The sequence below is a fragment of the Bos indicus genome, chromosome 4 (assembly GCF_029378745.1).
Source record: "Bos indicus isolate NIAB-ARS_2022 breed Sahiwal x Tharparkar chromosome 4, NIAB-ARS_B.indTharparkar_mat_pri_1.0, whole genome shotgun sequence".
In the NCBI taxonomy this organism is placed as follows: domain Eukaryota; kingdom Metazoa; phylum Chordata; class Mammalia; order Artiodactyla; family Bovidae; genus Bos; species Bos indicus.
In genome coordinates this window covers 111958924-111972062 of record NC_091763.1, presented here as the reverse complement: position 1 = coordinate 111972062, position 13139 = coordinate 111958924, and the positions used below count along the sequence as shown (strand labels likewise).

General features: G+C 46.5%; 1 protein-coding gene across 1 annotated transcript in view; it reads right to left on the bottom strand.

Moving 5' to 3' along the window:
- CNTNAP2 (contactin associated protein 2) overlaps window positions 1-13139 on the bottom strand; it is a 1639050-nt gene that overhangs the window by 136189 nt on the left and 1489722 nt on the right. The window contains exon 21 of the mRNA XM_070787139.1: window positions 4692-4785. Coding sequence (XP_070643240.1) covers window positions 4692-4785 — 94 coding nt within the window. The remainder of the gene's footprint in view (window positions 1-4691; window positions 4786-13139) is intronic.

Sequence of the window (13139 nt, the reverse complement as noted above, 5' to 3'; positions counted from 1 at the left end):
TGATCAGTTTCTGATTAGCAGCTGACTCAACAACTTGGGGGCGTGGATCTCAAGGGGGTGTCAAAACCTTAGTGGAGTACATGAGAGAGCCATTTGAAGTTCAGCTGTCTGATGGACATTTACATAGCTAGTGAAAGCATATTGGTTGCTTCTCACTGATGTGAACGTCAGTTTCAAAGAGAGATCTCACCAATCCTGTTCCTGCTAAATGACCACATTTTTAAGGAACACTGGCTGGAGGAGATGGTGGATGATTAGCTTAGCCAGGCACCCACATGTTTTCTGAGGTCCTCACTGTGACTCCTTAGATGGTACTAACAGAATTTATCTCCAAGGTATCAGATCTCTTCCTTGATTCTTCATCCTTCTGAAGGTTGCAGGTGTTACCAGGAAGGAATGCCTAGCTCTTGGTGTCACACACCTGTTTCAAAGGCCTCCTCTGCCAATGACCAGGGAGATATTAAGCCAGTGGTTCTCAGTGGGCAGTGACTCTACCCTTGGGGGAGCATTTGGCCACATCTGGAGTCACTGATGGCTGTCACAACTGGGGGGTGTGACTTGTAGCCAGTGGGTAGAGCACCGGGAAGCAGCTAAGCACCCCACAAAGCACAAGTCAACCACCACACGAAAAATTGTGTATCTGACCCCAAAAGACAACAGTGCTGCTGCTGGAAAACCTGCTTGAAGAAAATAACCTTCCTGAATCTTCATTCCTTTTCCCATACAGTGAGGGTAACAGTGGTCCAGGCTGGTGTCATGAGGCCTGTAGGCAGCACTATGTACTAAAACACATACACACTGCCACAGAGCCAGCATCCAAAAACAGCCATCATTTTTTTGGCTTATTATTATCAAGTATTACACGGGATATTTATTAAGATGTTATTCGCTCAATACTAAAAAGGTAGTTTATTTACGCCACAAATATTTTTTTGAGCACTTGCCATACATTAGGCACTGATGTGGCTGCTGCAAATAGATAAATTAAAAAGTAAGAAGACAACACTGTTAGCTTCCTGTTAGCTTCAGGAAGCTAACAGCTTGCAAGTAGGCACTGTGTTCCCATTTTGTAACTGACAGACCTAGGCTTTGGGAGGTTCAAGTACTGAACCCAAGGGTTCAATGCCGATGAGGGGCAGAGCCCAGATTCTAACACCAGTGGCGGCTACAGACTGAGGGCTTGTGTCTCTCTAGAACTGTATGCTGAAATCCTAACCCCCAAGGGGATGGATCTGGGATCAGATCGTGAGGGCGGAGCCCTCCTGAATGAGATTATTGTCCCTCTAAGAAGAGCCCCCTGGAGGAGGAAATGGCAACCCACTCCAGTATTCCCGCCGGGATAATCCCACGGACAGAGGAGCCTGGTGGGCTCCCGTCCATCAGGTCACAAAGAGTCAGACACGACTGAAGAGACTGAGCGCACACACCCAAGAAGAGACGGGAGAGAGCTTACTTCTCTCCATCACATGAGGATACGATGAGAAGACAGGCATCTGCAAACGAGGAGCTGGGCCCTCACCAGACACCTGCTCTGCTGCTACCTTTATTGCCAACTTTCCAGCCTTCAGAACTTGTGAGAAATAAACGCCTGTCGCTTAGCTGTCTAGTCTGGGGGATTTTATAGCAGCACGAGCTGACCAGCTGACTGCCACACCCTCTCTGCCTGATTCCAAAGCCTACATGCTTTCCACTGCATTATTGTCAGATGCCTGCCTTTAGGAAAAGGAGACTGCAAGCTGTGTGGGAAGATCTCACCTCTGTGCTAGTTTTTATCGTCTTAGCATCCTTATCGGCATCCTCTCACTCTGCAGGACACGTCTACGGTGATAAGCTTTTCGTTTCTTTCCCTTCTACTGTTTATCAATTTAACAAATATTTATTGAGCACTTGCTCCTTGTTCCCTTGGAGGAGGAAATGGCAATCCTACTCCAGTATTCTTGCCTGAAAAATCCCCTGGATAGAGGGGAGCCTGGAGGCCTGTTGTCCATGAGGTCACAAAGAGTGCTCCTTGTTAGGATGCAGTGGGACTTTGAGACCCTGTCCTGTGGCCTGCAGAGAGCTCTGGGGCTGGTGTGGATGAGAGTCAGTCTTGAATAGAAGTCTCGCGTGAGACCCAAAGCAGAGCCTTAACTTAGCCTCACGTGCCTGAGGCCATGAGGTCCTCTCCCTGTTGGGGCTGTGGAGGTCGTTACAGGTTTCTATTTCTTCATGCAACTCATCACAGGCACAGTTAGTTTATTTACATGGCAAAATTTTCCTTTGGTGAACAGAAAACTCTGGGTGTATTACTCATATACCTGAAATTCATATAATGGTTTTAGCTCAGCACATCTCGAGCAGAGTCAATTCTTATAGAAGATTTCTCTTATGATGTTATTTGTTCATGACCTTGAAGGTTCGTGCCTCATTGCATATTGCAATTTTGCTTTAGTGTCAATTTAGTCACCTGACTTGAAATCCTGATGAGTAAGAGTGTTACTCATGGTGAAGGAAACTGGCATTCACCCAACGTACCTGTCAAATTTGACTTTGCAAGTTTCATGAAAGAAATAAAGTCCACTGTTTCCGTATGTTCATGCTGGGTGTTACTTTAGGAATATCATAGTGCAGTGTCTTTAGGAATATCACAGTATCATAGTGTAGAGTTTGTTTGGATGGAGTCAGCCCCGAAGGAGCGCTTAAAATTTCCTGTTATTCTTCACTGAGTTGCGGAATGCATGTGGCAGCAAGCGGGCACTCAGCGACACCTCAGGGTGCATGCCTGCAGACACCGGGGCTCTACGCCACTGACTACATTGGCATGTGTAACCAAATTATAACGGCATTGCTTGTCTTCCCGCTGCGTTTCCTTCTGGACCTTGGCCCTTACTGACTAGACCTTTGTTTGTGGACTCTTATCAGAGAGACCCAGCTTCACAACTCTGTTTTTCCACACAACAGTCAAGTAACTCCAGCAAACTGACCCTGCTCAGCTTCAGCTTCCTCATCTGTAAAATGAGGAAAATGACCATACGTCTTGCTTCCCTGAGCTGCTGTGACACTACGTTGTCACATTTGCACACGAAGATGATTAGCCCGATGCCTCGAACAGCAGGTGGCCCGTGGTCTGGGCTGCCTTTCCTTTTCACTTTCACCACTGATTAAGCTACTGCCACTCCCCTCTGCCTTTTCGCTGAGGGCGTGGCCCTTTCCTGGGATGCGACCTACACCTCTGTTTGCCCGCTGTCTTGCCTCGTGTGTCCCCTGTTCTAAGTCCTGGAATACACTTTGCTCTTGGCTGCTTTCTGACATGGGATGTCGGGCTTGTCCCTCAACAGGCCAGCCTCTGTTGCCCAAATCCTCTTCTTCTGTCTTTCTGTTTTGTTCCTAAGTCCACCATCACAGAGGTTACAGCATGGTGGTCAGGAACAGAGAGACACAGGTATCTGACTGTCCTGGAAAACCTTTTGATTCCACCCTTAAGTAGGTGGCTTTGGGCACGATACGTAATCTCTTGACGCTTCAGGTTTCTCAGCTGTAAAGCGGGGATGATACCTTGATTATCTCATGGAATTACGAAGAAGATTAAATGTGATCATGTATCTGAAGCACTTGAAACGGATCTTGGCCCACACAAAGTTCCTCTGTAAGTGTATACTATTGTTACTTGTTGTTATGGGTTTGGCCCCCTGTTCTTTTCATTATCTGCTAGGTTCCCCTGTCCCCATCTTTTAAAAATGAGTGCTTTTAACAGTTAAGAGCATTCTGATCATACAGCAGCCCCCCTCCCCCGGCTTTGGCCAGCACATCACCCACTGTCTTACGAGTCCCATTTTGGGTTCACAATATAGAGTTCTCTTACAGAAAAAAAAAAAAGTCATTGGCTTTATATTAATCACTTAAAATATGTAACCAATCACATCCAGAGTTAATCTCGACAGCTCTGATCTGTAGTAGAGAAGGGCCAAGTGGCTTCTAAATTCACAATCCACTCAGGGGGTTCTGTCACAATCCCCAATTCCTATCAGCCTTCTGATTGCAAATAATGTAGGTAGGGCTTCCCGGTAGCTTGGTGGTGAAGAATCCACTTGCCAATGCAGGACACACGGGTTCGATCCCCGACTTGGGAAGATTTCAGATGCCGGGAGCAACTAAGCCTGTGCACCCCAGCTACTGAGCCTGTGCTCTAGAGCCTGGGAGCTGCAACTATCGAGCCCACGTACCACAACTACTGAAGCCTGAGCGCCCTAGAGTCTGCCTGCAACAAGAGAAGCTACCACAATGAGAAGCCCATGCACCGCAACTAGAGCGCAGCCCCCACTCGCTGCAACTAGAGAGAAGAACCAGCAGCAACGGAGACCCAGCATAGTCCAAACAAGAAATCTAGAAAACAGTTAAAAAAAAAAAATCAGGTATGCTTCTCGACAGTGAGAGGAAGACAGAACCATGTTGAATACTTAGAATAGGAAAAAGTTATATTAAATATTGTTGGTAGGTAGAGCTCTGTAATAAACCAAAGAACAGATTTTAGATAAAGAAACTGGGAGCAGATACACGGCTTCACCCGTGTTTTAGTTTGTCACGCACCAAACGACACAGGTTTTATCACCATCACAGATATAGGAGCCTCAACCACCAATTATGATGCATTTCAAAGGCAAATGAGCAGCTTTAGGAAATATTATGTGGGCAGTTTATCCCAAATTTCTTACCTATGACTTTTCCTAGGAAGAGCGACTTGGGAGAATTGAAGAGCGTGTCGGATGAACTTGGCAGGTGGTAACTCACGGAAGGATAGTGATCCAGCTGCAGGAAGAAAAGGAGAGACAGTTTTAGAAGAACGTCGAATCGTTTTAGAAGAACGTCGCATCCTGCAGGGACTTGGATCTTCCCTGAGGGATGATGTCACTCTTTCAGCCCCAGTTTCTGGATCTTATTTCATCAGTGCTGACTCCAAAATACCAGCCTGAGAAAATAGGAGCTCATCCCAGCCTTCGCTGGGGTTATTGGAAAATGATCTGAGCCTGTACATGAAGACCTTTTATGAGCTCTTCTCCAGCTCACGCACCTTTTCTGTGGCTGATGGACTAAGACCCTTTTATTTTAATAGAGTAAAATCTGCTTGATTTAGTCTCTAGTTTGGCCCCTGAGATAGAGTAGGCTACATGTATAGTGATTTTCTTTAGCATCACCTTACTGCATTTATTTCTTCCCCATTTGGGTCTATCCACCAGGACACCAATATCATTCTTCAGAATATATATATGTGTGTGTGTGTTCAAATGTGAATATGAATATATTAATGTATGTGAATACGTGCGAGAATTCCCTGGTGACTCAGGTAGTAAAGAACCTGTCTGCCAAAGCAGGAGAGGCAGGAGATGTAGGTTCGATCTCTGTATCAGGAAGATTCCCTGGAGTAGGAAATGGCACCGCACTCCAGTATTCTTGGCTGTGAAATCCCACGGACAAAGGAGTCTGGCGGGCTACAGGCCTGGGGCCACAGGGAGTCAGACAGGACTGAGTGGGCAAGCACGCAAGAATATGTACATTCAAATGCTGAGATATCCGGGTCACAGTTTTCTTGCTTGTCCAAACGAGGGTGATTTCTCCTTCCTGCCACAGTGCAGGGACATCAGAGCCTGGAGGGGGCAAAGACACCGTTGCTCTGGCAGAGCTGACCTTTCAGAGTGGAGCTGGGTTGGCAACAGAGGGAGTTAAAAACAAAGCAGATGGGAAGAGCTTACAGACAATGGCTGTCACACGTCTGATTATGCTTCCCACGCAAAAGTGTGAACACCGCTGTCCCAGAATCCTTTGTGCCCTAACTGGCTATTCTTGCCTTAGCTGAACTTTTACAACCCAAACATTCTAGTTGTTTCTCCAACTGTGAGCTCTTAGAACTTTCTGTGTTTCTTGTAACCACCTGGGGAAAAAGAAATCTCTTTTGTACCCTTTTGTTTTTCTGAAGTGAGTTTAATACCTGCTCAGGAGAGCATAAAGTAAGGTGTGGGTTAGAAGGAAACACTTTTGTCCTCCTATCCAGCAGGTCCTTCCTGTGGGAACTGCGTACAGTAGCTACGTGCTGGGGCACGAACTTCCGAAACTAGACTCGCTAGAGGTGGGCCAGCATGGGCGAAGCTGCAGGGTGCAGGCCTGCTTGGGGGGCGAGGAGCAGGGGGAGGAGAGGCAGGCCGGAAGTGTGGGGAGGGGACCAATCTCACTGGCCAGGAGGAGGACTGGCTGCTTTGAGGAATGATGGTTAATTATTAATGACCATCTACACCAGAATCTTGAGACTGCTTACTCGAAACCTAGAGCTTATTGAATATTCAAGATTAAGAGTCCAAGAGTCATCGCAGCTTAGGAATCTGGAGAGTTCTGACCTGCAAGACTGGTACTGTGAGGTTTTTTTTGTGCCTGGGTATCTGGTAGCGCTGTGATAAAAGTCTAAAAAAGCATGATTAAAGCCAACATTGGCATGTTCGACTACAATTTTACAAAGTTTGCTATGATTTCAAGTGTTTCATTAATGAAACACATGTTCTGGCCAGAGAACCTTAAATATTAATATTTTTATACTTTATTGTTTCCCTGGGGCAGAGGCGACTATCAGTTCAGTCGCTCAGTCGTGTCCAGCTCTTTGCGACCTCACGGACTGCAGCATGCCAGGCCTCCCTGTCCATCACCAACTCCTGGAGTTTACTCAAACTCATGTCCATTGAGTCAGTGATGCCATTCAACCATCTCATCCTCTGTCGTCCCCTTCTCCTCCTGCCTTCAATCTTTCCCAGCACCAGGGTCTTTTCAAATGAGTCAGTTCTTCACATCAGGTGGCCAAAGTATTGGAGTTTCAGCTTCAGCATCAGTCCTTCCAATGAACATTCAGGACTGTTCTCCTTTAGGATGCACTGGCTAGATCTCCTTGCAGTCCAAGGGACTCTCAAGAGTCTTCTCCAACACCACGTTCAAAAGCATCAATTCTTCAGCACTCTGCTTTCTTTAGAGTCCAACCCTCACATCCATACATGACTCCTGGAAAAACCATAGCTTTGACTAGGCAGATCTTTGTCGGCAAAGTAAGGTAACAGCTTTTTAATATGCTGTCTAGGTTGGTCCCTGTTGCTAAATAGCAACTAACTGTTTTGGCGCCATCTGGTGGCACACATGGGGAACTGCTAAGGTTCCTTCCTCCACTTAGTACCTGTTGTTAGGGAACTTGGGGTTGCCGAGGGGAAGGGATAGTTAGGGAGTTTGCAGAGGTCATGTACACACTGCTATATTCAAAATGGATAACCAACAAGGACTTGTGTAGCACAGGGAACTCTACTCAATGTTATGTGGCAGCCTGCGTGGGAGGGGGGTTTGGGGGAGAATGGATACATGTATACCTATGGCTGAGTCCCTTCCCTGTTCACCAGAAACTACCACAACATTGTTAATCAGCTATGCCCCAATACAAAATTAAAAGTTTAGTTTGAAACAAACAAACAAAAAAAAGCTTCCTGAAATAGTTACATCATAACAGTATGCAGTAATCACTATGCTACCCTATTGCACTCGACAGAGTCGGCTTTTGGCACATTTTATATTATTTTTACCCAGCTCATGTAAAATAAAATTGCTAGTTTGTCTCCATAGATTACTTTCATCTCTTCCCCTTCCTTCATATATGCAGCTGATGACTTGAACCAAAAGCTAAAATTTACCTATATTATATTAAAATTTATTTCTTTTGCTTGGAAGGATACAGACTACTCAGAAGTTTTTGAATCTTGATTGTGCCATCAGTGATTCTGCCTGGCGTTGATTTATCTATAAACACCACTAACACCCTTGAGTCTTAATTCATTAATGAAGCGATTAATGAAAATACATTGGGCAGGAATCTCAGAGGGCAGTGATCTATCATTCTGATCCAAATCACTTTTTAGTTAGGAAAATCTTTTGTAACAACCGAGTCGGAAAATATGACAAGATACACAGGAGATACACAGGAAGATACACAGGAAGGCTTTAACGTTTATGGAGATTAAACTCCTCGTGTCTGCGGCAATTCTGTGATGGAAGAGGACCACAGGAGGAGAGCTAAGAGGGAAGAGGAGCCTGCTCGAGTTTTCCTCGCCGCTCGTCTCTCTCTCACTCTCCGTCCTGCTTTGTACCCAGAAGGAAGGGTATGGGAGGAAAGGATGAGGTGACGTGGCGGGGACGGTGGGAAAGGGAACAGCAGCTCTGGGACCTGCGGATGCGACCAAATTAGGGATCCCGGACTCTGGGGCGATGAGCTGTGGGATGCAGGTGGCTCTAGAAGCTGGAAAAGGCAAGGAAAGGGATTCTCCTCTCCGAGCTTCGGGGCCACCAGCCCAGTCAGCAGCAGGCCATCCACTCAGTAACGCTAACTGGCCTCCAGAACCGTAAGGCAATCCCTCAGGGTTACCCTAAATCCGCAGTAAATTGTTACAGCAGCAACAGAAAACCAATCCCCGGAATTAAAAGAAGAGCTTGTGACATTAAAACCAGGCCCGAACAGCGCCCTCTCCTGGCTCGCTTCTCAGACAACCACGCTAGTCCTGTTGCTGTCTTCCTGCCTCCCAGACAGAGATTGTTAATAAGATCGATTTCTGAGCTGCCCTGGCTTTTTGAGAGCATCCAGCCCTGCTTTCCGGAATCCTCCCCACATGAGCCCCGTTCCCAAAATAAGCTCTCCCTGCCTCTCTCCCAGTGACACCCCCATGGAGGTCCCTGGGATGTGAGTCTCTTTGTGTCGGTAATCAATTTGTTGCCTCCTTTCAGTATATGCTCTATGATTAACGTGAGTTCCTTTAATTTCCTTTAAAGTGAGCAAAATATTAAACTTTTCTGGTAGAGGGCCCTGGAAGAAAAGCTACGACCAACCTAGACAGCGTACTAAAAAGCAGAGATATTACTTTGCCGACAAGGGTCCTTCTAGTCAAAGCTATGGTTTTTCCAGTAGTCATGTATGGATGTGAGAGCTGGACCATAAAGAATGCTGAATGCTGAAGAATTGATGCTTTCTAACTGTGGTGCTGGAGAAGACTCTTGAGAGTCCCTTGGACAGCAAGGAGATCAGACCAGTCAATCCTAAAGGAAATCAACCCTGAATATTCATTGGGAGGACTGATGCTGAAGTTCCAATACTTTGGCCCCCTGATGTGAAGAGATGACTCATTGGGAAAGACCCTAATCCTGGGAAAGATTGGGGCAGGAGGAGAAGGGGACAGAGGATGAGATGGTTGGATGGCATCACCGACTCAACGGACATGAGTCTGAGCAAGCTCAGGGAGATAGTGAAGGACAGGGAAGCCTGGCAAGTCCATGGGGTCTCAAAGAGTCGGACACGACTGAGTGACAGAATAACAAAGGGGGCCCTGGAGGGAAGAAAGGGCTTCTGGAAATTTCCAGTGCTGGCTTGAGGGTGGGGAGGTCTGCCTAGGGCCTGAGGTCTGCCTGGGCCTCAGACCCAGAGTGTGATCCTCCTGTGACCCTCCTGTGACCCTATGGCCTGGTACCCATCTGTTTCCCCTGGAAACCAGAGCCCCTGTGAGCCCTGTGTGGGCTGCGTGCTCTGAGGCCTCCTGCCTCCAATCTCACACATGCTCACACGTGTGCACACTCCTCCAACTCCACAGAGTGGCCTTTCGGTGGCCCAGCAACCCCAGACCAGCTCCAGCCTTGCCAAGCCAGAGCTTCTCTGCTCTCTGGGGTGCAGGGGGAGACACGCGCGCACGTGGTTTCTGTCTTCTGTTTGAACCCAGGCCCACGTACTGAGCCGCTACTCTGTGCAGGGCTTTGTGCTGGGCTTTTCATGTCCTTACGTCATCTAACAGACATGACAAAAAGCATCTCAACTCAGAAAAGGAGTTGGCTGGCCGGACTGATAGGCTAACCCGGCCACACCTGGGTAACCACAAAGGCGACTTGTGAGTGACAGGCTCCTGAAACAGCCCCCGTGGCTCAACCGGGGAAGGAAGAGCTCAGCTACATTTTAAGAATTTACATTATAGGAGAGAATGCGTTAAATCAGATAAGGCAAGTAGGGCTCAACCTGCAGAGCCTGAGAACACATCATATTAATACCGGTTCACTCATGTTACCAGGTGGCTGCCACTCTGCCAGGGAACCCCGGCGCACTTGTCATGGTCAAGTGCGATCAGTTCAAGGCAATTTCTTCGGGGTCCAAGCGAGCTATTTCGCTGTACATTTAGCTGATGGTCATCTCACCGGCAGTTAAGAGGCAATGAGAGCTTGTGTAATAGAGGCGCATCAAAGTTAAAGGCTGTGACACCATGTGCCCCAGGACACCCTTAAGGGGACACTCACTTGTGCGACATTTACCATCACTGTGACTCGGGCTGGGGCTCCAGCCTCACACACGGAGTTCAGAGCTTTCGTGTCGTCCAGGTATGATTTTGTGATTTCAGTTCACTGCCATTTTAAGCCACAGTTTGTCTTGGCAGAGTGGGAGGGGATTTCCTCACCCCGTTTGTGATTTGGGGGTGAAATGGAGGAGGTGGGGAAGGAGGAGGGAAGAAAGGCTGAGCTACAGTACGGTCACCTCTAGCCATCCGAGGGCCCGGCTCCCTGTATGGAGACACGCAGAAGGGACACGAAGCATCGCCCTGAGGACACGGAGAGTCAGTGACCCGCTCCAGGTCACAGACCGGAAGTGGCGAGGTCAGCCGTGAACCGATGTTAAACTCACAAGGAATGTTCTTTTCCAGAGACGGTTAAGGGTTGGGAAATAAAGTCTTTAAGAGACAGACCTTCCTTTCCTGTACATGTGCACAGGTTTCCTTTCAGAGTTATCAGGAGTTTTCATTTACGGCTTGATAAGCAATTTTAAAATGAGGAGCATTTACATACTTACTACTATTGCCATCATGCCTTCATTATTATGGAAATGTAGTCAGTACAATATATTTTGCCTCATAAGGTCTAGTGTGACTGAAATCCTGTGGTATTGATGCAATTAAAAGAATTAATGAGCCCATTAGGTGGCTTATTTTTATATAAAAAATTTCTCAAAACAGTAAAAAGAAGAAAAAAAAAGTGCTTTCAAATGTTAATCTACTTTCCTTGGCCTAACACTCCACCTACTGGAAAAACAGTGAATACTATTTAAAGCACGAAGTATTTAAAAAAGAAAACTGACTTTGTATTAATAAATCTGTATAATATTTATAAATATCAAAGGATAAGAGGAGAAATTCTCATTTCACAATTGATATAGCATTTTCAAAACAGCTAATTTCTAGGACTTTTATAGCAGGAAGTTCCCAAATACTTTATAATTTAAAAAAAAAAATCTCATCAGAGCATATTTAGGATTTTCAGGTTTGTCTTTTGACTTGTATATGAGAATTCAGATGATAACGATAAAGCATTAAAAATCAACATCTGAACCACTATCTAGTAATTACATTTCTGATTTCCTTCTCAGAGATCCAGTGTGAGAACAGCTCATGGTTTTAATATGCTTTTACATTTAAAATCACTTTAATAGCCATCAAAATTAATGATTACACACAGCGAGTGGTTTAGCTAATAATTAACACAATTAGCATCCGTTAAATCATTTCAAAGACGTATTTTCCTGAAAAGCTCAAGGCAAAACACATTTTTGATAAACTGTAAAATGACTTTCTGGGAATAAGGAAGAACAAATCAGTGGGTGCAAAAAGTCAGGGGGAAGGCAAAGAAGAGTGAAAAATTAAAAGTTGGGGACGGTCAGTTCTGAAAATAGGGATTCCAGATACAAAGCTCCCCAAATCATATAACATGATGGCTCAAATTTCTACTCGTCAAACAAAAAAGTAAAGAAATACAAGTGAGAACAATTATAAGAAATAATGTCGACATGACGAATACAACCGGGGCATTTTCTATCTCAGTCTTTATTGGCTTCTGCCGTCTTGGTTTGACCAGCATGTGTTTTCAGGAGTCGGTTGTTTAAATTTAGATCCTGGCAAATCCCTGAGTGTGTTGTGTGGGGGAAGTTTTCACGAAGCCAGCAATAAACTCGATGTGTTAGAACAGTCTGTCTGGGGCACGTACGGACAGGGAAACCATTGTAGGCTGGTGTGTGTGATGGTATGGCTGTCCCATTGTTTGTCTGCTGAGGCTGGGATTGGGGGTGGCTTCTCTGATGGTCAGGTTCTCGGGTGGGGGGGCCCTGGCTGTGACTGATCCAGATACAGGGACTGTCTTTGAAGATGAGCCCCTCGTGGACGTTCACAATCAGATCTTCAGAGTGAGCTTGAAGGCTGGCTTCAGCAGGCGTCTGCCAGCCTGCACTCCTGAGAAGGCTACACCTGTGCAGCCCTGGGCCACCTGGGTGGGCATGGATGACTGTCACAGGGTGACCCGACTGCTCCGGGGCTTGTGTGTGGGAGGAGGCATGTGTGTCTCTGTTGGTCACTCTTTGGAACTCCATGGGCTGTAGACCCCCAGGCTCCTCTGTCTGTGGAATTCTCCAGGCCAGAATACTGGAGTGGACAGCCATTCCCTTCTCCAGGGGATCTTCCTGACCCAGAGATCAAACCCTGGTCTCCTGCACTGCAGGCAGATTCTTTACCATCTGAGGCACCAGGGAAGAGGCAAAACCTTTGGCATGACCCTCAAATTCCTCCCCTGATTGTATCTCCTTCTAGGCACGTCTTTAAGTAAATGACATGACTCCTCATACCTCTTAACGCCACATAAGGGCTTTCGAGCGATTCTGCTGTCCGGCTACCCTGTGGAGTGAAGCTGAAGATGTGCCCAAGGAGGTGCTTACAGCTGGGAAAACCTCTTGCTACGTTTCAGTTGGGGAGGGATAAATTAGGAGCTTGGGCTCAGCAGATACACAGAGCACTAGGAAGGCAGGAAGACATGGGGACGACAGAGGATGAGAGGGTTGGATGGCATCACCGACTCGATGGACATGAGTCTGAGCAAGCTCCGGGAGTTGGTGATGGACAGGGAGGCCTGGCGTGCTGCAGTCCATGAGGTCGCAAAGAGTCAGACACGAGTGAGTGACTAAACTGAACTGATGTAAAAAATAGATAATCAGCAAGGTCCTACTGCATAGCACAGGGAACTATAGTCAGTATCTTGTAATAATCAAGGAAAAGAATCTGAGAAAGAATATGTATATATAT